A 25,936-nucleotide genomic window follows, 5' to 3' on the forward strand; every position below is an offset into this window, starting at 1 on the left:
GATGTGGTCTTAGGAACGAACTCCATCATTAAGTGAGGAGAGGCTGTAGTGATCTGCAGCTCCAGAAGCCTCAATTTCCACATGAACAGAAATCAGTTATATATGGATCTCCATGCATATTAGTATTATTACATTTATTGGGTAGTGCAAAATGCACAGCAGGCTCACAGATGTGATTAGCCATCATAACTCTTATTACCCAGATGATGAAAGCTCCAGATGACAGTGACAAAGATTGTAATCTCTTTCCCCACTCACCAATGAGGCCTTCTTCAGAAGACACAGGGGTTAGCACATGTAGAGGATAAAGGTTATGCTTGAACACACAGCACCATACCATAACATTAAAAAAAAAAAAAAAAAAAATTTAGTTGCTACAATAATACTAAAATTAACTGTGTAATACCTGACACCGACTAAAGGTATTGGGGTTAACAAATTTAGCAAAATACAGAATTCCGTATGATCATTTCAGTATCATTATTATCTATGAAATATATTGAAATAAAAAATGGCAGATGAAAATTAGACAAACACTACTTTCAAAATATTTTATTATTTTTAACACTGCAAGTAAAATAGTACAATTTAAAGCCTGTAGTCTCATAACGAAATAAGTAAATAAAGAAAGGAGACAACAAGTCCTGTAGAGATGAGTAAGAAAGCAGATGAGAAGTTGAAAACAAAACAACCAGACAGACAACGAGACACAAGGGCCACACTATCAGCCTTTCATCCTGCAAAAGAGCATTTGTCTACTCTGAAAGTATGCAACAGGTTCCATGGTCTCTAAATAAAATAAAACTTTCTGAGCACAGCAATCACAGGTATATACTTCCAATACTATCATTTATCTTTAAAGTAATAGTGAAAATGTGCACCTTATAGTCTTTGTATCTCTAACTCAAACTTACTGAATTTTACAATAGCATTAACATTACAATATTAACTTCATATTCACTAAATTTACCAGCATTTTCTCATCTGGGATAACTGCTATAAATGAAGACAATGAAAGACATAGCAACTTGGAATTTTATCTAACACTGTATCATACTCATAACCAGCATCAAGATGTCAAACCAATTGTGTTCTCGAGAGACACTCTAAGTTACACTCTCACACTTGAACACATTGTCAGCCTGCCTCAAGAGGTCACACATGTCTGATTCCATCATATGAGGAATTTACACATGGCCAAGAGAAGGCCATATCTGCTAATTGCTGTCATTTTGAAAAATATTAATCTCATGCCTGGGGTATGGATTTCTCTTGGCTACATTAATAAATATAAAAATTAAAATATAAATTCGTACAAAATTAATCTGAGAAACTGTTGTTAATTACAAAAAACATTGCTGAAGCCTGTGACCTCTATAGCTTATGCTCCTCCAACTGTATCTAAATGTGAGGAAAGTCATTAACACAAGACCACTGTAAGGATTACTAAAATATCTCACATTACTCCATTGCGAAATGCTCTGATTCCACAGCAGAATACTTGGATGTGAGGCACTCATACTCTTGGACCGGAAGACAAGTTAAGAAATTGAAAAACTATTATTCCCCTCTACACTCCCACAAGAGTGGATTTATGGCTAAGACGGTGCAATGAATGGAAATATGATCTAAAATACAATATTTGCAAAGTCAACATCTGTGTTTAATTTAATTTTCCTGTTGCTAGGTTAACCCACAATGAGCAGCTAGTTTTTTTTTTTTTTGAAGTTAACTTACATATTCGAACACTGGCCATACTAATTTCATTTAAAAATCTACTTACATGTCTGAACACTGGCCATACTAATTTAAAAATCTAAGTAACAGAAGTGGAGGGTTAAATAATATTCTAACTACAAAACAGCACTGTACACTGCATTAAAAAAAATATTTTTATAAAATGTGCGATGAAATATCATAATGCTACCCATTATTGTCCAATGTGTTACCAGATGCAATACAAATATGAAAATGATAAAATTTAAGTAACTACTGTAAATGTTACAATTAATTTCAGTTATAAATGAATCTGGATAGTGTATAATGAGACATCCAGTAAACAAGACTGATGAAGCTTCTAATGAATAATTTGTTTCATAACAGCATGTTGCACAGAGAAGTGATTGTTAATTTTTATACTGGTAATTTCTACTTTCAATTATTCGAAGCACACATGATCAACATTTTGGCCAAACACTCCTCAGGCTATAGACAATAATGTAAGTATCTCAGCTATCTTGCAACTCACTCACATGAGCTGGAGATGGAAGAGGAGCCTTACTTGACAAATATCAGTTAGAAAAAATAGCATATAGTATATGGTAATTATCTCCACATTGGGTAACACACTAGACAGTAAATTTTTTGAATTCACTATATAAATTTTAGCTTTGAGATTCATTGCTTCCACAAGGATGTATGACCTGAGAATATATCTAAAGTCAACAACTGTATATTCTCCTCTTCCCACCCTTCCCAGGATTTGCTTATGCCCACTTCCAATGTGCCCTTGTGTCATGTTTTTTTTTTTTTTTTTTGGAAAAGGAAAAAATTATACATATATTTACAATGGGGATTTCAGATCCAAAATTCAATTATCTGCAAAGGACCCCAAAACCACTGGATGTCTGGGTCACAAGAATAATGATTCTGTCACTACAGTACTTGTATAGGAAAATAAGCACTTAGCAGATTGGTCCTTTATCATGTATCACATAATTGTGCTTCATGCTTCACTATAAACTAATCTCTTACAATTTAATATCTGTTTGGTATGTTTACAAATTTGAGTAGGATGAGCAGCTTCCCGGAATTCAAGTAAGCTCAAAAGTATGAAGCGTTTTGTCATTCCTAGTACAGCACTATTACTACTACTCTCCTCTTGCCACAGTTTCACCTTGCATATAGATAATTTTCACCACTAATTATTTATAGGAATGGTCATCAAAATATATACTAAGCTCATATCCTTTCCCCTGGATCTCTCCTTCAGCACCCAATAACTTTCCTGGGATCAGTTTCTTCAACACATCAGCACTTTGGAAGCACCATTCAAGATCAGCACTGACACCATCTGGGCAAGAATGCACTTCAGTCGATACATAATTTTGTATTTAGGGAGAAAAAATCTCAAGTGTTATGTTGTTAAGACAAGAGATGCTTTTGAAACTTCACTTACAAAATAAAGTTCATCAAAAATTTCCCCCAGCAAGGTTGACTAGGTGTGCATTTCCTGACATGTGCATGAAAGCATTCAGTTTTATATGCATAATCCTCTTCAATACATACAAACACATACTTTACACATCCAATTTGTTTAGACTTCTGAAGATGGTCACCTAATACTGATATAATTTCGGATAAAACCGTTCTCTTGGCATTTCAACACAAAAATTTCTATTTTCTTATTTACCATCAAGTAATTTTCTGTCAAATTAATAAACTGACCTTGATGAAGTACTGTACTGACAAAGGCTGAAGATGTCATGAATACTGCTTCATAAAGGAAATGCATTGGAAGAATCAGTTTCTTGCACGTGCACCATCACCTTGAGCAATAAGTTCGCAGCAGTATGTATTATATTTCAGGTTAATATCCCTTCACAGACTCTTGTGTAATATTTTAACAAAATGTTTTGGAATTCTTACAAAGACACTCCTTTGTCTTTGTGTCTGTATAAGATATGCTAACAAATTCAACAAAGGCAGTAAACCTATGAACTGTTAAGTCAGCACAACACATCACTGTTTTCCACATGTTAAGGAGGCACACTAAATGCAGCTTTTCACTGTAACATAATATGCTTTCTTCTGCAACGAAACACTTATACCTGCATTGTTTTAAGTATAATTTTCTGGAAACAGATCGCCACACCATTTAAATGAAATATGGTTTAATGTAAAATAAATTCCTCGTCAAAATCAAGACCACTTGTGAGTTTTAGGTGAACCATTTTCATACATGGCCTAATTACAATTATCAACAGAACTAGAATTTCATCTACACCGCACAAACATTACTGAATACAACACTAATTAAAATGTCAATAAGGCCCATTTCCCTGTCTGAAGCCAATACTGTACTGGTTAAAAACATTACTATTAAGTGCTCCAATCAAGAGCCATTAGTTTATTTACTTTGGTGGCTCAGGTTCAGGTGAGCCTCGTGTTAAAGATGGTTTCTTGAGTACAGATGGCTTTACTCGAACAGGTGGTTTTAGTGCAGGCGTTGATCCACCTGTTGATGCTGCCACAGCCTGTAGGTATCGTGCAGCCAGCTTTGGAGTTGATGGTGCAACTGTTACCTCCTGTGGCTTTTCCGAAGCTGACCGTATCTCTACTCGAACATCAGTGGAAACTTCTGTGCGCTCACTCCGCATCTCCGAGTCCAGTTGTTGCATCACATTGTCTAAACTGCGTACAATGCTGGATACTGATGATTCTTCTCCCTCTGTTATCCTCAACTCTGTACTATCAATGTTTCTCTGTGTTAGGCTAAGGGACGATGTTACTTTGACTGGCACTATTGTCTGAGTTTGTGCATCTGTACTGTATCCACAGAAAGATTTGAGGGCTGGAGTTTTCTTCAATGTACACTGGTTTTGTTTAGCGAAAACTTCCCCTGCGGTCATGTCAGGAGATTGGGTGCCTGGTGATGAGCCTCCAGACGAGGAAGAACTGTCGTAACTTTGGCTCTCACGATGAAGGTGGGTGCGGCGTAATCTGGGACTGATACCACCTTGTTCTTTGGGGGAAGACGATAATGGTGTGACTGGAAGATCCATCACCAAATCTGGAGCTCCAGCTACAGGTTTAGGTTTACCTCGTCGTTCCCAGAATGTGCGAGGCGCAGAATAATTAAGACGTTCTTCTGAACTACTAGAAGAAAGGCTGGAACCTTGAGAGGGGCGTCGAGGTCTCTGCTCCCAAGAGTTACCTTCTGCACGCTCCCCTGCATCTTCTCGAACTTCTAACATACTACGTGACAGTGACCCCACACTCATAGAGTCACTGGTAGAGGAATTTATTATACTGATGCTTAACTGCTCCAGGTTTTTGCCCTTCGGAGACTCCTCCATCTTGGCCTGCTCAGTTGTTTCCTCCACCAGTGAAGGGGCCACAGGCTGGGTCACCGGCTCAAGGAGGGGGCATGTAGAGTGCTGGCAGGGTTGGGGGGAATTGGGGGAGGTGGGGGCAATACCTCCACTTTCACCCTGCAAGGTGACCTGCAGAGAGCATTCACTACCGAGGAACTCCCCTGCCTGGTGATAAAAAATGTGTCTTGTTAAATTTAAATCCTATATAAGATAGTCAACCACATACACCATATAGTTCAGCCCAGTTTTCCATGTCTGCATATAGAAAAATAATCTCTCTTTAATGGAGCATGTTTGCTCCAGTGAGATGTTCATAGTGAGGTGTACAAAAACATTAGTTGTTTATAAAAAAGATGGCCCAAACAAGTTACAGATAAATAACTATTATATAATGCTCCAATTAAAATGCAGGGTAACCTTTCCAGTTTATTAATCATGAGAGACAAATTTAATGCACTGTATCAAATAATCAATATATAAATACTGTCTAGATAAAAATATTCTTATCTAGCCTCAGAATCTTATTCAGTAAGTAAGTGATAAAAGCCAACTTGAAAACATGTATGAATTGTACTGCTTGAATGAAGATAACAGATGCACTGTTTAAGAAATTTATGCGTGGGAACAGGCTTGTACACGTATCGTATTTCGCGGCTTATTAGACGCACGTTTTTTCCATGTCTCCAAAAACCACCCTGTGTCCTATAAACTGAAGGTAAGTGATGGGAGCTATAAGTTTGGGGTGTGGGGTGGGCTGTAGCTCTCCCAGTTACGTCCGATACCGAGCCATTGAAGCTAAAACAAGTCTTATAAGCCGTGAAATATGGTACATGCACAAGGGTGAAATATGGCAAGAATGCTATGGCTACTTATTAAATTCATGGGGAAGCACTAAACGCACAGGACTCCTACAACACCTGGGCAAAGGGAGGTAATGTGATTTGATCCAAGGAATAAACAGGTCCTGTTCCTTGAATAAAGAACCCCCCTTAAGGGGGTAATTAATATATTAGTATTATTATTATACTCAATTTAGTATCAAAAGATTTTTTGGGATTGAAAAAGGCTACAAGAACCAAGTAATTATTATCATAGGCACTGGAAACAAATATTTAAGAAGATTAACGAGTTGATAGTAGAATGACACTGACAAAATCCAAGAGAATTTGGGGTTTCTAAGTACCATACTAAATGTTTGTTAATCAAGTGCTGTGACAACTTACAAATTGCACTAATAGTTGCAATAGGTCTGTAATGAGTGGTGTCATGGTCCAAGGTATCTGAGTTATGAAGGGATAGGAAAACAGATGTTTTCTACTGAAGAGGAACCCCTTGGGGGAAAAAAAATGATGACAATAATGATCACCACAGAGCAGAAGTGTTGAAGTATACAGGCATGGATGTCATCAGGACAATGAAGACAACTTCATAGTGCATAAAAGTCATATTATATACAGTATTAGGATCCTTAATGCGAGAAGTTAAATCTACAGGTGCCAATTTCATTTTAGTTTGGAGGAAAGAAATGAGTGGGAGGGATGCAGCCCTTGGGATACAAGAACAAGGTAATGTTCAATTGATGTAACAACCTCAACAGAGTCTGCAACTCTTTTGGCAACAACTGTAAGAACGAGAGCTGGGTATATGTCAAGCAACTTCCATGCCTGTTTCCAACCTGCACACATAGAAGCACTGGTAGGGATGTGGATAAGGCAGCTCGCCAATAAGTATGTTTTATTCCCCATAAAACATAATGCACAAGCACTCAGGGCTGTTTAAAAGCTAGGAACTAATCTGCAGTTTTGTTGTAATGGTAGTGGCCCCAGGCAGACTGTTTTAAATGCACACTTTGAACACAATTGGGAGACAACCAGGGTACACATTTCAATAATGTTTACCCAAGGTTCAAGGGATTGCAACTGATGCTGCAGCAAGAACAGAGGTGGTAAAAAGTTGCAACAACTCATCTGAGGAGGATGAAGAAGGAGCAACATTGGGAAAAAAGGTATGGCTTGTATAAAGAGATCAATCTGTCTACTCAAACTGCCAGAAGAAGCAACAAGAGGGATGAGTTTAAGAATAAGAAGTAATGAGAAGAGGAGAAATGATCAATGTCATGAAGATCAGGTACAGCAGACCAAGCAAAGTCCAGCACTATAAAAGAGATATAGAGATCTATACAGAAAATGTATAAGCTCAAAGATCTAAATGTACTGGGATATAGATGATTATAGCATGGAGAGGAAGAGCAGCGAGACCTTCCAAAGAAAACGACGAGCATTAACGTCGCCTAATAAAAGGGGTGGCATAGGCAAGAAAATATCAGAATGAATGTCAAGGATAGATAATGGGCAAGAAGGAAAAAGATACAGAGAGCAGACTGTGTACCACTTGCCTAAATGGACTCAGGCTGCTGTATAATGAAGGGGAATATGAGGTGAAATTCGAGAGAAGGTTATTATAATAATCAAATCCAGTACTAAACCTGTAACGGTCATACAGTGCCAAGAGGAGGAATAAGTGAAAGTAGAAATGAGCAAAAGTTAAGAGTTAGAAAATGGTAGGAGTATGCACAGTTAGGGGTTAGTGGGGGGCATGGGCCAGTGTAAGTAAAATTGATATCAAAGTTGGTGTGATATGTTAGTTACAGTTAAAAACTCAAATAGAGTCAGTATCAAAGAAAGAAATTTTAGCAGTAAGGTCATTAAAAGCACGTGTGTTGAGATGTTTCAGACATCCTGTGTGTATTCTGGCGAGCGGGACAACCTATTAACATAGGATGAATGGATAATGCAACCTGACTGTCTTCACAGAGTGGTGTCAGTTGTTTCTCCATGTGATATCTGTGGGTAAGCTGCATGTGTCCAAACCCAACAATGGTAGGAAGAAGATAGCCAGAATCCTAAATGGGATTTGATAGAAAGCAATTCATTGTGGTTCAACATGGACCAATGCCGTTGCCAGCAGTTGCATTGGTGGCGAGAGAGCACTAAAAAATTGTCTGAATAAGGAATATCCCTAAGGTGAAATCTGAAGGTCTTGAATAACTGACTGTGTAACTGAGTCTGCATGTTCATTGCTCTAAACACAGTAATGTCCAGGGACTCAGCAAAATACGTATGCTTCTTTGAGCTTACTAGAAATGTTGCGTGGCCAAAGCTATATATGAAGAACAATGTGTTGAGAAAATTTATTTTCTGGAAAGCCTGTAATGCACTTTGGGAGTTTGAAACAACTACAAATGACATGGTAATGATGTGGATGATAGCAGTGAGAATTACATATAGTACTTTAACTATGCTATGCAAATACTAGATGAATCCAATAAATGACCTCTGATGATTCATTCAGAAAAGAACAGCCACATACCAACACCATCGGGGGATCCTGAACCATCAATGTATGTTACAAGAGCATGAGAGTGAGACTGAAGTGATTAAGAAAGGATGAACGTGAAATTGGAGGCAAGTGAACCTTTACACATGGAAGTACAGAAGAGCAAATATGAATCGTCAAAACTTTCCAAGAAGGAAACGAAGAGCAAGATGTAGTGTGAACATAGGTCAAGTAAATTAAGGGAAGACATGAGAAAGCAAGTATGAAAAGAGAAGGACAATAATAAATAAGGGTGACATTTACACGAATCAGCAATACTATTATAAGTTAACTGTCTATGTGGGTCCTGAAGGTCATGGAAATGAATGAAATAACAGAGGCAATGGGCACTGCCTCAATCTTGTAAAGATGGGATGTTCACCCATGCATACAAGCTCTTGACTGAAGAAGATTGAAAAGCATGAAGACAAATGTAACATTTGATAATGATTGGGTTCAAGTGTAGAAAGAGTAGTTGGGGAGGCTGAAACATATACTGTATATTTGGTCACCACAGTTGAATTTAAATAAGATTAGGACTGACTGAAGGTGAAGAAAGGCCCTCCAAGAAAGATGGGCTAGAGTCTTAACCCTTAAACCGTCCAAACGTAGATCTACGTTTTTTCAACATTTGAAAGTACGTAAAAAAAGTAGATCTTTTTTTTTTACATATGAAAACGTGTAAAAAACTTTGATCAACTTTTTTTTTGTTATATTTGAAAATATGTAAAAAAATGTAATCTACTTTTGGAGCACTACACATGTGAACGTAGATCTGCTTGGACAGTTTAAGGGTTAAAGAGGCTATGAGAAGCAGCTTTCAGGGAGGTTGTGCAAGGCTTCTAGGACATTCAACAGATGGAACCATACTGGTAAAGAGTGGTATGAGGGATAACAGTCTTGAGATTTAGCAACAGAAAATTTAAATCCATGGCTTTCTATTCTCCTCCACAGGATCTGTTCAGCTAATGAAACATATGCCAAAAAGCCTAAAAAAATCAGTGGGGAGTGCATAATGCCAGCTTTACTTATGGCATCTGCTCTTTTATTTATCTTTTGTAAAATGCTAAACCCAAGTGGGTCATTTATTGCAGGGAGTAGTGGAGAGTCAATCTCAATTCCATTAGTAATTTACTACTGTTAGATAAGGTACTTTATTTCAGTATGATGCAATGTTTGAATAGAGGTAAATGACATGGGTGTGCATGCAGAAGCACCTAGACCAGTTCTGCTGATGGGCCACAAACAATTCAGCTGGGACAGGTAAATCATGGAAAACATTGCCACAGATATGCTCCAGGATGTAAGATGTGAACAGGAGGTTGCCTGCTTCTCAGCTGTGAATGCTGCCCACACAGATTACTTTAAAAGTCTGTCTCTACAACTTGATTGCATCTCGGTATTGTAACCACTTTTTACACCTAAGCACAAGTGTATTTGTAGCAAATAAGACTAGCCAAACATTATGAACTGCACAATATTAAATAAAAGTTCTAAGAGGTTTCCTCAAGACACTCAAGAGGCTATCAACATAAAGGGATCCTTACAACAGCTCAGAACCTGATTGATAAAGAATCTCAATCTTTTTTATTCTGCTGTCTTGTAATCCTACTTGTCACCCTGATTGGATCACATTACCTTGTACATCATTAAAAAATGACAGACAAAGTGGGACTACACATGTATATCTATGTATCTACTCTTTATTTTTTTATACACAAAGGCCATCTCTGATCAAGGTAGGGTGACCTGAAAAAGAAACTTTGGCCATCATTTATTCCATCACTGTCTTGCCAGGGGCATGGCAATACTACAGTTCAGATGCCCCTCCAAACTACAAATATCCACTCCCCTCCTTCAGAGTGCCGACACTGTTCTCCAAACCTCCAGGACAAGTCTAGCTAATCAGTTTCCCTAAATCCCTTCACAAAATGTTACCTTGTTTACACTCCAACAGCTCATCAATTCCCAAAAACCATTTGCCTCCACTCACTAACACACACACACATGCTTGCTGGATGTCCAAGCCCCTAGCTCAAAAAACTTTTTTTTTTTTTTTTTACCTCCTTCCCTCCACTACAGATTTATACATCCTCCAAGTCATCATATTTTGCTCTATCCTCTAAATATCCAAATTACCTCAACACCTCCTCAGCCCTCTGAATAAAACTTTTAGTAACTTTGCACCTCCTCATCTCCAAGCTAAGAATCCTTTACCTAATAGGTACACCAACTCGTGCTTCACACCCATATACGAGTGCAGGCACCACCATAATCTTATATATTCCCCTTTTTGCCTCCATGGATAATGTTCTATGTCTCCACAGACGCTTCAATACACCACCCACCTTGCTGCCTTCATCAGTTTTATTGTAATCTTGTCTTTTATATAAACAACCACTGACAAGTCCACTCCCAAATATCTGAACACATTCACTGCACACTCCCTCCATCCAATCTTTAAATATCTTTAATTTTCTAACTTGTGTCTGCCAAGGAACCAAGAACATTTTAAAATTAGGCGGGAACGAACATCTAGAAAGGAAGAAGGCAGCTAAAATCTCATAGATAACACAGACCTAAAAGAAGCACAAAGGAGGGTCTGTTAACAGGATTGATAACTTGCATGATTAGCAAGATGGTGCTTGAAGAGACTAGTTAACATCTGGAGGAATTTAGGGAGCAACTTCAATTTTCTTTTTTACTCCTTTAATTTACCTTTTGTCCTCCAGCAGAAATTCTGTGGTACCTACAAGTGTGCCATCATCTCAAAATCATACAATGAGCTCACTGGATAAATCATCAACTTCTTTAATGACTAAAAAAAAAAAATGAGATGGATAAGGGAATTACCCTGCTGGACACCTTCACATTTATCAGTTTTATGCTAGCAGAAGAGAAGGCCTGAGCGACTGCTGTAGTATGCCTGGATCAATGGATAAAGAGCAGAGGAATGTTATGTGTACAAAGATGGTATTTAGAAAGCTAGGTCAGCAATGTATTTGCATGATGCTTTGGCTGCCACTTTGTAGCTTCCAGAAATCTTGAGCACCATGTATGGATGTGGCAAAAATTACCTCACCCCCACATTAACAATGTCCTCTAGCAAGGGTGAGTAATGTGGGAAGATTTGTGCATATGAAACACCTTAAGTGAAAAATGGTGAAAGTCAAAGAAAAAAATAAAAGATATTTACAACTAGGGTAACATACAACAAGGAAAAATTCAAAGGTACAAATATTAAATGGGAATAAGGGGTAGGTGAATGGATTTTTCTTTTTTACATATATCAACACTTACTAAATGAAAAAGATTCTGAAAGTAACTTTTTTAAAAAAGCATAAAACCACACCGAATATGGATATAAATTTATATATTAGAAGCTAATTTTTGATAAGTGTAAGATAGAAAACTTTCCACTGAATTTGAACTTCTTTTAGATTATACTACACCTTAATCCATCTACAAGGTAGATAGTTACATTATTTTAATATGCAGTATTATTAATGGGCTACAAGTACAAATAAAAATTAGGCTATCATTTCACTGTAAGTTAATGTAAATTTTATCACTTAAAAGGCATTAAATAATTTTTGCCTCAAGCATCAACCTGAAAAATCCTAACAAAAATATAGTAACTTCAAAATTCACTAGTCACCTCTATTTATAGAAGACAGCATAAAAAATATACATGTAACAAAATATTCAGATTGTTGTTTCCCCAGAATGAGACAGAATGAATCACAAACTTACGGATACTTGTGGACAAGTCATGTAGCCAAGTCATTTCACTCAAAAGCAAGAATAAAATAACTGTAAATAAATATGAAAATGCATCTTAGTAGCAACCAAGCTACAGAACATCTACCCATCAGCACTGAAAGCAAAGGTCATATTAGAGCAAATTAGTGTACACACCCAGCGCATCACCAGCCAAGCTGCAGCTGTACTACCATCAGCACATCCTAACAAGCAAAATATATATTCAAATACAAATTATCAAATGCAATTACACTAATACAGTTTTGAACCTAATTAGTTTACAGTTTCAGTTTGCAAACATCAGTCACATACACTTATGAACTTGAAGGACAAGGCCCTGAAGATACTGACGTTCTTGTTACGTCCATTACTGATTTTCTTTTAGGTGAAAAATAAGACCAGGTAATAGATCAGTTGGCCTTGGCTGCCCCCAGGAACACAACTATGGGACAAAGGGATTGCCCTCTCTCCTGCTGGTGAATCTAACCTTGGGGTGAATTTGGCACATTTTCAACTCCACATGTGATAGGTTTCTATTTCTTTATACACTAAAATAATACTGATTCTGCCATTTCCTTGGGTAAGTACTTGCTGAGCTATGAATTATTATAAATGCCATCATATTTCCATTCTCAGTGCAAACAGTAACCTGTGTACAGTACATTTTAGCTGATAACATGTATAATTCTTCAGCATGCATTTAAAGCTTTAGGGAAACTGGTCAGCTAGACTAGTTCTGGGTGTAATTAATGGTGCCTACACACTAAAGAATGGGTGGGGATGTGATATTTTGGTGGATCACTGGCAATGTGATGTCCATGCACACCAGGAAACACAGCTAGGGAATAAGTGACAGTGAATATCTTTCTTTCCCGAGTCATCATACCTTGCTGGGAAAAAAAAAATTATCATACTGTACTCCTCTCACCAATGTAGTGTGACCCAAAAATGGAAACACATTCACCATCATTCATTTAGGTGCTCGTGGCTTGGTCGAGTGTACTCAGCTCACACAGTGAGGGGTCTGGGATTAATCGTCGGCACAAGGAAACACTGGGAATGTTTCCTTACACCAGCTGCCCTTGATCACCTAGCAGTAAGTAGATACCTGATGTTAGTTGACTGTTGTGGGTTACATCTTGGGGGAGAAGATTAACCTAAGGTGCCCAAAAATGCTCTGCATAACCAGGGGCTTTCTATATAGTATTCCAATGATGTCAGGTAGGCATGTAATACACAAATAACCCACACAGAGGAGAGGAGCTTATGACTACATTTCGGTCCGACTTGGACCATTTACAAGTTGGACCAAACGTCGTTGTAAGCTCCTCTCCTCTGTGCAGGTTATATGTGTATCGTTCCAGTCAAGGTATTGTGCCTTTTTTGTTATTTAGGCATTAATAGTTATCATGTACTTGTAGAAATAATAATCTTAATCATAATTAATATTCAATAGCTATCTTCCCATAAGTGCATGGACATCACAATTCAATGTACCTGCAAACTGCAACATCCTCACCCATCCTTCATAATGCTGGCATTTGTGTTCCCACCTCCAGGACCCCAGTCTGGCTAGCCTAAAAACAGTACATCCCCAACTTATGATGTTAACATATTCCTGACAATTGTTTTTCAGTCAACTGTTCGAAAGATGGAGTCTTATTTTTCCATAGGAACTTGCATTATAATCAGAAATGCAATCCTGAAACATAATTATCTTTATCTAATTTTATTCATTTTTATAATTAAGAATACTTATTCAGCTACAAATAATGTTAAACATTGTTTAATTAATGTACATATACAGTAGCAGGTTGGTAGACAGCAACCACCTAGGGAGGTAATATTATCCTGCCAAGTAAGTGTAAAATGAAAGGTTGTAATTGTTTTACATGATACAGTGGACCCTCGACTAACGCTATTAATCCGTTCCTGAGAGCTCATCGTTAGTCAAAATAATCGTTAGTCAAGTTAATTTTCCCCATAAGAAATAATGGAAATCAAATTAATCCGTGCAAGACACTCAAAAGTATTGAAAAAAAAAAAATTAACACATGAAATATTAATTTTAATACACACAAACTGAAGAAGACATGCACAGTTGCATGACACTTACCTTTATTGAAGATCTGGTGATGATTGATGGGATGGGAAGAGGGGAGTGTGTTGATGGTCTTAGTGTTTAGAAGGGGAATCCCCTTCCATTAGGACTTGAGGTGGCAAGTCCTTTTTCGGGGTTACTTCCCTTCTTTTAATGCCACTAGGACCAGCTTGAGAGTCACTGGACCTCTGTTGCACAACATATCTGCCCATAGAGGCCTGTACCTCCCGTTCCTTTATGACATTCCTAACGTGTTTCACAACACTGTCAGTGTCACCATTAAACACTTGTTCAGGTTTCAGTCCTTCACTGTCTATGTACTCCTTGAATTCCTGCACATATTTTTCAGCTGCTTTTTGGTCCAAACTGGCAGCCTCACCATGCCTTATCACACTATGTATGCCACTACGATTCTTAAATCTCTCAAACCAACCTTTGCTGGCCTTAAATTCACTCACATCACCACTAGTTGCTGGCATTTTTCTAATTAAATCGTCATGCAACTTCCTAGCCTTTTCACATATGATCGCTTGAGAAATGCTATCTCCTGCTATCTGTTTTTCGTTTATCCATACCAATAACAGTCTCTCAACATCTTCTATCACTTGCGATCTCAGTTTCGAAAACATAGTTGCACCTTTGGCAAGAACAGCTTCCTTGATTGCCGTTTTCTTGGCCACAATAGAAGCGATGGTTGATTGGGGTTTTGTGTACAGCATAGCCAGCTCGGAGACATGCACTCCACTTTCATACTTAGCAATGATCTCTTTCTTCATATCCATAGTAATTCTCACCCTTTTTGCTGTAGGGTTGGCACTAGAAGCTTTCTTGGGGCCCATGGTGACTTATTTTGCAGGTGCAATCACTAAAAAGGCTGTGATAACATGAAATGTTCCGATTGTATGCTTGGAAGCGACCGCAGTGACTGGCTGGCTTGTAAACACTGGCCAGAAGTGGACGCGTCTCAGACGGAAGGAATAGCGTTGGTCGAGTTTTTTAGCGCTAATCGAGGCAAAAATTTTGCGATAAAATGTATCGCTAGTCAGATTTATCGTTTATCGATGCCATCGCTGGTCGAGGGTCCACTGTAGTAGGATTGCTGGTGCTTTTTTTCTGTCTCATAAACATGCAAGATTTCAGGTACATCTTGCTACTTCTACTTAAACTTAGGTCACACTACCCGTACATGTGCACGTTTATGTATACACACTCATCCGAGTGTGTATACATAAAGAAGTAAATGCTAGGGTATTGGGGAGAGGGGTGGGATTAATTTTTGGGGAATCAAATACAAAATGGGAGTTGACACAGTTACTTTTTGCTGATGATGCTGTGCTTATGAAAAATTCTAAAGAAAAGTTGCAAAGGTTACTGGATGAGTTTAGGAGGGTGTGTAAAGGTAGAAAGTTGAAAGTGAGCAAAGATAGATAAGAGTAAGGTGATGAGGGTAACAAATGATTTAGATAAAGAAAAATTGAGTATCACATTGGAGAGAGGGAGGATGGAAGAAGTGAATGTTTTCAGATATTTGGGAGTTGACGTGTCAGTGGATGGGTTTATAAAGGATGAGGGTAACCATAAAACTGATGAAGGAAAAAAGGCAAGTGGTGTGTTGAGGTATATGTGGAGACAAAAAAACGTTATCTATAGAGGCAAAGAAGGGAATGTACAAAAGTACAGTGGTACCTCGAGTTACGAACTTAATTCGCTCCAGAAGGCTGTTTGAGTGCTGATACCAAACGAATTTGCTCCCATAAGGAATAATGTAAATTAGATTAGTCCGTTTCAGACCCCCAAATATACACTTATAAAAATACACTTACATAATTGTTCGAGTTGGGAGTTGTTTGAAACTAAGGGCAATGTGTGGCGTAAATATTATGCAGAAAATTCAGCGTGTGGAAATTAGGAGAAGGTGTGTAGTTAATAAAGCTATTAGTCAGAAGGCTGAAGAGGGGTTGTTGAGGTGGTTTGGTCATTTAGTGAGAATGGATCAAAGTAGAATGACATGGAGAGAGTATAAATCTGTAGAGGAAGGAAGGCGGAGTAGGGGTCGTCCTCGAAAAGGTTGGAGGGAGGGGGTAAAGGAGGTTTTGTGGGCGAGGGGCTTGGACTTCCAGCAAGCGTGCGTGAGCGTGTTAGATAGGAGTGAATGGAGATGAATGGTTTTCGGAACCTGACGAGCTGTTGGAGTGTGAGCAGGGTAATATTTAGTGAAGGGATTCAGGGAAACTGGTTATTTTTATATAGCCAGACTTGAGTACTGGAAATGGGAATTACAATGCCTGCACTTTAAAGAAGGGGTTTGGGATATTGACAGTTTGGAGGGATATGTTATATATATCTTTATATCTGCTTCTAAACTGTTGTATCTGGGCGCCTCTACAAAAAGAGTGATTGAGGTGAAAGTGTTAAATGATGATGAAAATATTTTCTTTTTGGGGGATTTTCTTTCTTTCTGGGTCACCCTGCCTCGGTCGGAGACAGCCCACTTGTTGAAAAGAAAAAATTATGTATATATATATAGTATATATATATATTAAGTTTGGATATTGGCAGTTTGGAGGGATATGTTGTGTATCTTTATACGTATATGCTTCTAAACTGTTGTATTCTGAGCACCTCTGCAAAAGCAGTGATAATGTGTGAGTGTGGTGAAAGTGTTGAATGATGATGAAAGTATTTTCTTTTTGGGGATTTTCTTTCTTTTTTGGGTCACCCTGCCTCGGTGGGAGACGACCGACTTGTTGAAAAAAAAAAAAAAAAAAATTAAGTTTGGAGGGATATGTTGTGCATCTTTATACGTATATGCTTCTAAACTGCTGTGTTCTAAGCACCTCTGCAAAAACAGTGATTATGTGTGAGTGAGGTGAAAGTGTTGAATGATGATGAAAGTATTTTCTTTTTGGGGATTTTCTTTCTTTTTGGGTCACCCTGCTTCGGTGGGAGACGGCCGACTTGTTGAAAAAAAAAAATATTAAGTGAACAGAACAGTTATAATACAGAACAGATGTGTAGAGGCAAGTAGCATCTGAACTGTATCCCTCCCTCTCACATTCTCACTCTCCTGTTCACACCCACCCTCTCTGATATCTTACCTAACACAATAATACTCTTTACATATGCTCACCACCTCTTCACTGCTGTAGTGAGTGTGGTGTGGGAAGAATGGGGAGACAGATGCATTGGGTCAGGTAGCAGCTGGACTGCTCTCCTTTCTCTCACTCCTATTCATCGCCACCCTCTCTCACATCATATGCAACTCTGATTCTTCACAAAGCCTCATTACTCTACTACGTCACTGAGGGTTAATGTGCCTGAGCACAGTGTGAAAAGTTAGTTATGATAATAAACAGTGTAAGGAAGGGCATGGCTTGAGCTAAAGTTGGATATATCCAGTATAGGCAGTGGCAACCATAACCCAAAAGAACAAAGCAATTATTAATCTACAGTTCTTAACCAGTATGTACCAAAAAAGAACATGAATTATCCATATCCACAGAAAAAAAAAACTGTACAAAAATTACCAATGCATTTGGCAAAAACTAAATTGCAAATGTGAAATCTGGATTTCATGACCAATTTCTATGGTGTGGGGTTACCAAAGGTATATTTCAAAGGCATTGATGTGGTTTAGGCATTTATAGATGATGGAGCAAAATAGATTGACCAAGAGAAAGTATAAATCTTACATGGAAGAAAGGAGGGGTACAAGTCACTTCAAGAAGGGTTGTAGATAGTGAAGGAGGGTTTGAGTGCGATGATCCTGAGTATCCCACAAGCTTTTACGAGAGTTTGATTGAAGCGAGTAAAAAAAAAAACCAGTTTTCATGGTTTGACATTCTATGAGCAAGGTAACATTTATGAGGGGATTCAGGGAAGCTGGTTAGCTGGGCTGTAGTCCTGGAGGTGGGAAGTAGAGGACCTGCACTCTGAAGGAGATATGGGGATATTGCAGTTTGGAGGGTAATTTGAAAAGTGATGTCTGCACATTTCTGAATGAATGATAGTAAATGCTTTTCTTTTTTTCAGGTCTCCTGACCTTGATGGTATAAGTGGTGTTAAGAGAAAAAAGGGAAAGAGGACCAAATTAGCCCGCCCCACAAACTTTAACATGAGTAAGTAGTACCAACCAATATTTAAGGTAAGAGAAATTATTTTAAGTAATCTTGTATAGATTTTTTCAAGGTGCCAAGAACACAGTCCCATATTTCCTGTAAGGTCTTTGTTTTATGCAATATGAATTTTACACAAAATGCAGTCTTCATTATGTCTTTTCCATTTTATGATATTTTTTAAGGGCCTGCCTAGCTTGGACCAATAGTCCCACTGCAATACTCATCCATTCTCATGTACTTATGAGAAAGGATGGATGTGAGAAGAATCTGCCTAACATGAGCAAGTAGGCAGACTGTAGTGCTCCTCTATTCTAATATTAAATCTACAGTGGTTGACCAATCTCACTCAAACAAATATGAGTTCTGTAAATATGAATAAAATAAACATATGCAAAACACAAAAGCTGCTGGTAAAAAACTAGCCAAGGAAAAATTACAGTACTGTACTTACAACTTAGCCTTAAGTATACAGTACCCAAAGAAGTCCCATGCATCAGAAGAGTAAGTTTACATTAGCAAGTCCTTACTTAATCATTTCCAAAGTGCCAATGTCACAAAAGCACAACACCTTAAGTTGGGAACCTACTGTACTGTTTTTATAATATATATAATATATATATATATAATATATATATATATATATATATATATATATATATATATATATATATATATATATATATATATATATATATATATATATATATATATTTATTTATTTATTTATTTTTACTCCATAGGCCTTACCCATCATTTATAAATTTTTCAAAATACAATGCTCAAAGATTGAATCTTCATTGTAATCATTGAATTATCAGTTGCTTCTACAACTTCAAAGATTCGAGAACCACTAGCATTTTGTTGTAACTTACTAAAGAATTTTACATGCAAGTTTGGTTATATAAAGATGTCATTTGTATCTTGACTGCATTAAAAGGCAATAAAATATGAAGACGACAAAAGTTTCCTCAGAGATTGTGAAAAAGTGCAATAGTCAAGAAAATACATACATACTGTACCACAAAAACATGGACAGGCACAAAAAACAAAAATAAGAAAAATTAATTTTTACAAGACTGTTTGGAGCTTGAAAATACATGGTGGGTCACCAATCATTGATGCCACAGAGCAAGAGCTCTGATGGAAGAAAGGATTATCCATATTAATCCCTCAGAAGTGTTATTAAGAGTGACCAAGGCCAGCCAATCTGCTACCTACAAAAACGTCAACAGCATCTGGTGTTCCCAGACGGTCACCCATCCAAGTACTAACCAGACCGAACGTTGCTCAACTTCGCTGATTGGACGAGAAGCAGTGTTTTCATCGTGGTATGGTCGCGGACCACTTTCATTCTCTCCAATCATATTTTCAACTATATTCAGCCATGCATCAATCCAGATGCAAAACTCCCTCCTGTACACAAAGCAATGTGAAGTCTGTATGAGTGTGTGTGTAAGTAGTAATATTACCCCAAAATTGTGAATATTACACTTTTGAACTACTGTATATTATCTATATCCGAGAAAGGGGCAAGAACTGCTAGTAAAGATGTGATGAGAAAAACCAATCAGACAAGCTCATGTTTGAAAATGTTTTGCTTGGCAAAAACTATATCAAATCTTACAGAAGGCACAAAACAGCAGTTTGCATATCTGAGCACAATGGGTTAGGGAAAGAAAGGAACAGGAGAAAACAGTACAGGTGAGGGAGAAGTAGTGATGGGTTCTGTCACAGCTGCTTATATTCAGGCTACCTTGAAGTAGCTGAGCTAGTGACAAGGCAATACTGAAAATCTTTTAGTCCTGCTAAATGTTATCACAGCATCTGTTAACATTTGTTTCCAGGTACATTTTCACAAAATCTGACTCCTTTAGGATCAGGCTGTTGTACTTTCAAGACATGTAGCTTTGTGTTCATCACCATGGATGACATGCATTGCTGAGAATGAATGTCATCCACCATGACAAATGTATGCACTTCATGGCTTGGACAGATGTAAAGCAGACCCTCAAAGAGAATATTTAGATAAATATGTATATTTTACCTGAATGATAAATGCCCAAAAATAATCAGTCATCTGACATGTATCCACTACAAAGGGGTCTTGGTCCAAGAAATAGATCTATCTTCTACTTCCTTAAATTAACCACTTACCTCACATTCCCCAAAAGCTGAATGATTACCATGACTTAGCTTTTCCTTGTGAAAATAACACTAATAATAATAAAAGTAATAATAAAAAGTAGTAGTAGCAGTAATAATACTAATAATATTAGCATCATCACAAATCTAATTACTTTTTAAGCAGAGATAGCTTTCAAACAGCTGTGACACAACAAAGTGTAACTTCTCTACCTGCATCATTTCCAACAGGCCCCTTTCCCTAGTGCAAGAGAATATTTAGGCTGAAGCTTTGTCTCCTCTGTGAGATTTGATCAAAATTGTGCCTAAGTAAACAGGGATCTGCAAACAAAGTCTTGTCCTGACTGATACCTCTCTAATCTATATCTATCGATCCAATAAACCTCTTCCCGCTATGAAGCAGGGTGGCTCATGCAGAACTCCTTAATAAACAAACCTGGTAACTGGTCTTACATAATGCTGGACATTCCCTCCATACACACATACACACTATCTGTTCTAGCCTTTCCTAAATTTACGCTTTTTCTTTATAGTTAATTCCATTTACCTTACACACATCATGCTTTTCATATTCATTCTTTTCATGCTCATACCCCTTAAGATTCAATCTTCCAATTAATCAACTATTCCATTCACAATGTTAAATCTCTTATTCGAGAAGATTCATGTTCTTCATTCTGTCCAATTTTAGCTGCTTACATGCCTGTAGGAAGGGTTGATACATGTGATGTCATTACTAGGAAGGAAATCTAAATCCTACTTATTGCATCTCTGTCTCTGAGATACAATATCTACATCATAAATTAAACTTAATTTATATCAAAAAGTATAATTATTAAAAGACTATTATCATTTCACTACATCAATTAAATTATTACAGAACTACCACAGCTTCCCTGACCTTGCTATGACCATTCTGAGACTAGTCCTGTCAATACTTTTCTTGCCTTACTTCTGCAACCATATCTAAATTAATACTTGCATGGGAACTAGGAAGCTACATGTCAAACACAGAATGATGTGAAATCTCCACCAGAAAACTGAGTAGAAACCTCTTCATTTCTCCATTCCACTGGCTTAATGCATTTCTATTTCAGAAAATTGTTGAAAGGATAGCCACTCTACTGTTACATATTTTTCAAATAAAGCATGAGTGGTTTAAATACACCATGAACCAGACCTCATTACAATTAATGTTTACATTATTTCCCCCCTCATTGCTCTATGCAAACAGTTCAATATTATTTAAAAGTATCATTAAATTATTTCAAACGTACTATTTATATTTCCTGGTGGCAGTAGCTTATTCATCAGGAAACAGGGTAAACGTCTCCTATGACGGTTTTTATCGCATGACAATGACCCATAAAATAGTTAAGTATCCACTGGCCTACCTTGTTCATTTAACTATATATCAAATTATCAACTTCCCTTATTAAACACATCCTTACCTTTACATGCCTTTATGTCTGATTTCTGTCTCTTTCTATCTCTCTCTCACATACACATTCAAATTCTTTTTTAAGGTATTTCCTCTAGCTTACTGCATAATTGCAATAATTGTCACATCACATAAAACAATCTTTAATTAAATTTCCCTTACCAAGTTACCCTCTATGACAAAATTCTATAATTTAAATACAGAACTTTATGAGAAAAAAAGGTATGTATATATACACATACTGAACTTTTTTTTTTTTACTAATATTAAGTATTATTACTAAAATCCAACAATTGAAGAATAATATTTCCTCATTTTTTAAATTTCCATGGTAATTAACTTATTTTTTTAAATCATTCCATTTCTCCTTTAAAATGGATCTTCAAATTTCTGAAGTATCAACAATTAAATCAAAGTCATTAGAGAAGTATGTCTACTTTAAAATAGACTACATCTAAATTAATTTAAAATCAAATACAGTAGGGCCCCACTTTACGGCATTTTGCCTTAAGACGTTTTGCTAATGCAGACATTTCAAATTATGACCAAAACTTGTTATACGGCTCTTTCCCCCACCTGACTCGCTAATATGGTCTCCGCAGGCCACTCTGTTTGTCCACATTCTCTGTGAGCTCCGCGTCTCTCCGTTATGTCTGGAAACTTTACAAAATTTCAAGTGTTTTAAATTTATTATTTTTTTTTTTAACACATCGGCCATTTCCCACCAAGGCAGGGTGACCCAAAAAGAAAGAAAAAAATACTTTCATCATCATTTAACACTTTCACCATAATTCATACATAATCACTGTCTTTGCACAGGCGCTCAGATATGACGGTTTAGAAGTCCCTCCAAACTGCCAATATCCCAAACCCCTCCTTTAAAGTGCAGGCATTGTACTTCCCATTTCCAGAACTCAAGTCTGGCTAACCAGTTTCCTCGAGTCTCTTCACAAAATGTTACCCTGCTCACACTCCAACAGCTCGTCAGGTCCCAAAAACTATTCGTCTCCATTCACTCCTATCTAACATGCTCACGCACGCTTGCTGGAAGTCCAAGCCCCTCACCCACAAAACCTCCTTTACCCCCTTCCTCCAACCTTTTCGAGGATGACCCCTACCCTCGAGGATGACCCCTACCCCTCCTTCCTTCCCCTACAGATTTATATGCTCTCCAAGTCATTCTACTTTGTTCCATTCTCTCTAAATGACCAAACCACCTCAACAACCTTTCTTCAGCCCTCTGACTAATACTTTTAGTAACTCCACACCTCCTCCTAATTTCAACACTCCGAATTCTCTGCATAATATTTACACCACACATTGCCCTTACACAGGACATCTCCAATGCCTCTAGCTGCCTCCTCGCTGCAGCATTTACAACCAAAGCTTCACACCCATATAAGTGTGTTGTTACCACTATACTCTCATACATTCCCTTCTTTGCCTCCATGGAAAATGTTTTTTGTCTCCACAGATACCTCAATGCACTATTCACCTTTTTTCCTTTATCAATTCTATGGTTACCCTCATCCTTCATAAACCTATCCACCGACACATCAACTCCCAAATATCTAAGAACATTTACTTCTTCCATACTCCCTCTCTCCAATGTAATATCCAATTATATATATGCTGATTCTCCATGGGGAAGTGGAACAGAATTCTTCCTCCATAAGCCATGCGTATTGTAAGAGGCGACTAAAATGCCAGGAGCAAGGGGCCAGTAACCCCTTCTCCTGTACAAATTACTAAATTTAAAAAGAAAATCTTAAGTTTTTCTTTTTGTTCGACCCTACCTTGGTGGGATATGGCTGGTTTGTTGAAAAAAAAAAAAAAATATACACTGATAATTATACTTGTGTAGGCCTCTACCTAAACAAACTTGCACACTGTGCTGGTGTGCAGGTACATATTAAAATTACTTAAAGTGTCTCATTAGTCTTGAAGACACTATATTAATAATTATGATGATAATAGTGATTTTTTTTTTTCAACAAGTGGGCCGTCCCCAACCGAGGCAGGGTGACCCAAAAAGAAAATCCCCAAAAAAGAAAATACTTTCATCATTATTTAACACTTTCACCTAACTCACACATAATCACTGTTTTTGCAGAGGTGCCCAGAATACAACAGTTTAGAAGCATATACGTACAAAGATACGCAATATATCCCTCTAAACCGCCAATAACCCGAACCCCTGGTTTAGAGCGCAGGCATTGTACTTCATAATTCCAGGACTCAAGTCTGGCTATATAAAAATAACTGGTTTCCCTGAATCCCTTCACTAAATATTACCCTGCTCACACTCCAACAGCTCGTCAGCTCCCAAATACCATCTGTCTCCATTCACTCTTATCGAACACGCTCAAGCATGCTTGCTGGAAGTCCAAGCCCCTCGCCCACAAAACCTCCTTTACCCCTTCCTTCCATTATTATTATAATCAAAAAGAAGCGCTAAGCCACAAGGACTATACAGCGCTGCAGGGCAGGAAGGAAGCGAGGGCATCAGGTGGCAAAAGGGAGATGGATGAGTAATAGGTTACGAATAACAGCGGGGCAGTGGATGGTGAAAGGGTAAAGGGCAGCAAGAGACTGAACTAGAAAGGGCTGAGGGGAGTGCGAAAAGTATCATCAGAGTTTGTGGAGTAAATCAGTCGTTGTCAAGAAGTCAATGAGAGAGTCAGGATTAAAGGAGGGTCCATCAGCAAGAAGGGAAGGTAAAGAGAGAGTAGTAGAACGAAGACGACGTTGAAGGTAAATTCTGCGTGCTTGTTGATAGAGAGGGAAGTCTAACAGAATGTGGCTAATCGATACTGGAACTTGACACTGCTCACAGAGAGGAACAGGGTGCCTCTCCATGAGATACCCATGAGTAAGACGAGTGTGACCAATGCGAAGGCGGGAGAGAGTGATCTCCCAACCTCGGCACTGATGACAAGAAGACGGCCAGTAACCTATGCTCGGTTTAATAGAATGAAGTTTGTTACCGAGCAGAGTTGACCAATGTTGTTGCCAACGGGTGCGAAGGTGGGTAGCTATTGCAGCAAAATAGTTCAGAAATGGAACACCTCGATAGGAAATTGGTAGGTCATGTACTGCTGACCGCGCAGCAGTGTCTGCCTGTTCATTGCCCTGTATGTCAACATGACCAGGGACCCAACAAAAAACAATATCTTTATGTTTGGTAGAGATACGGCGTAGCCAAAGTTGGATACGGAGAACTAGGGGATGAGATGTATCAAATTTTCGTATAGCCTGTAGAGCACTAAGGGAGTCTGAGACTACTACAAATGATGACACAGGCATAGATGCGATACGAATAAGTGCTGCAAGAATGGCATACAGTTCAGCAGTAAAAATGCTAGCTGAATATAGTAAATGTCCCCGCACGACGCTGTCCGGAAACACTGCTGCGAATCCGACGCCGTCTGAAGACTTAGAGCCATCTGTGTACACAGCGGTGGCATGAGAATGGGAGTGGAAGTGATCAAGAAAAAGTGAGCGGGAAGCCACCGTAGGCAGTTGAGCTTTCGAGCAAGGGAGTGAGAAAGAACAGACCCGAACAGCTGGAACTTCCCAGGGGGGTACGGAAAAGTGAGATGCTACATGAACATATAAAGGTGGTAACTGAAGGGAAGACAAGAGTGAATGTAGGCGAAGAGAAAAGGGACGGAGCAAACAGGGGCGGCGAACGAATAAAGAATGTCTACTAATATCGGTGACCATTCTATAAATGGAAGGATTGTGTAGATCGTGAGAGCATACACAGTAGCGAAGGCAATGGGCATCACGGCGATTAGACAAGGATGGAACATTCGCTTCTGTATAGAGGCCCTCAACAGGGGAAGAGCAAAAAGCACCAAGGCACAAACGTAATCCTTGGTGATGGATAGAGTTAAGG

General features: G+C 38.1%; 1 protein-coding gene and 1 pseudogene across 12 annotated transcripts in view; both read right to left on the reverse strand.

Annotated features, from left to right (window-relative positions):
- Positions 1-537: 537 nt before the first annotated feature.
- Positions 538-25,936, reverse strand: part of LOC128691132 (SLIT-ROBO Rho GTPase-activating protein 1) — a 609,659-nt gene continuing 584,260 nt past the window's right edge. For all 12 annotated transcript variants that reach the window (XM_070089119.1, XM_070089122.1, XM_070089128.1 and 9 more), the window contains one exon: positions 538-5,261. In XM_070089119.1, the coding sequence (XP_069945220.1) occupies positions 4,134-5,261 (1,128 nt within the window). In that variant the 3' untranslated portion in view covers positions 538-4,133. The remainder of the gene's footprint in view (positions 5,262-25,936) is intronic.
- LOC128691230 (5S ribosomal RNA) lies at positions 19,676-19,794 on the reverse strand (annotated as a pseudogene).

Source organism: Cherax quadricarinatus, chromosome 27 (genome assembly GCF_038502225.1).
Source record: "Cherax quadricarinatus isolate ZL_2023a chromosome 27, ASM3850222v1, whole genome shotgun sequence".
Lineage (NCBI taxonomy): Eukaryota > Metazoa > Arthropoda > Malacostraca > Decapoda > Parastacidae > Cherax > Cherax quadricarinatus.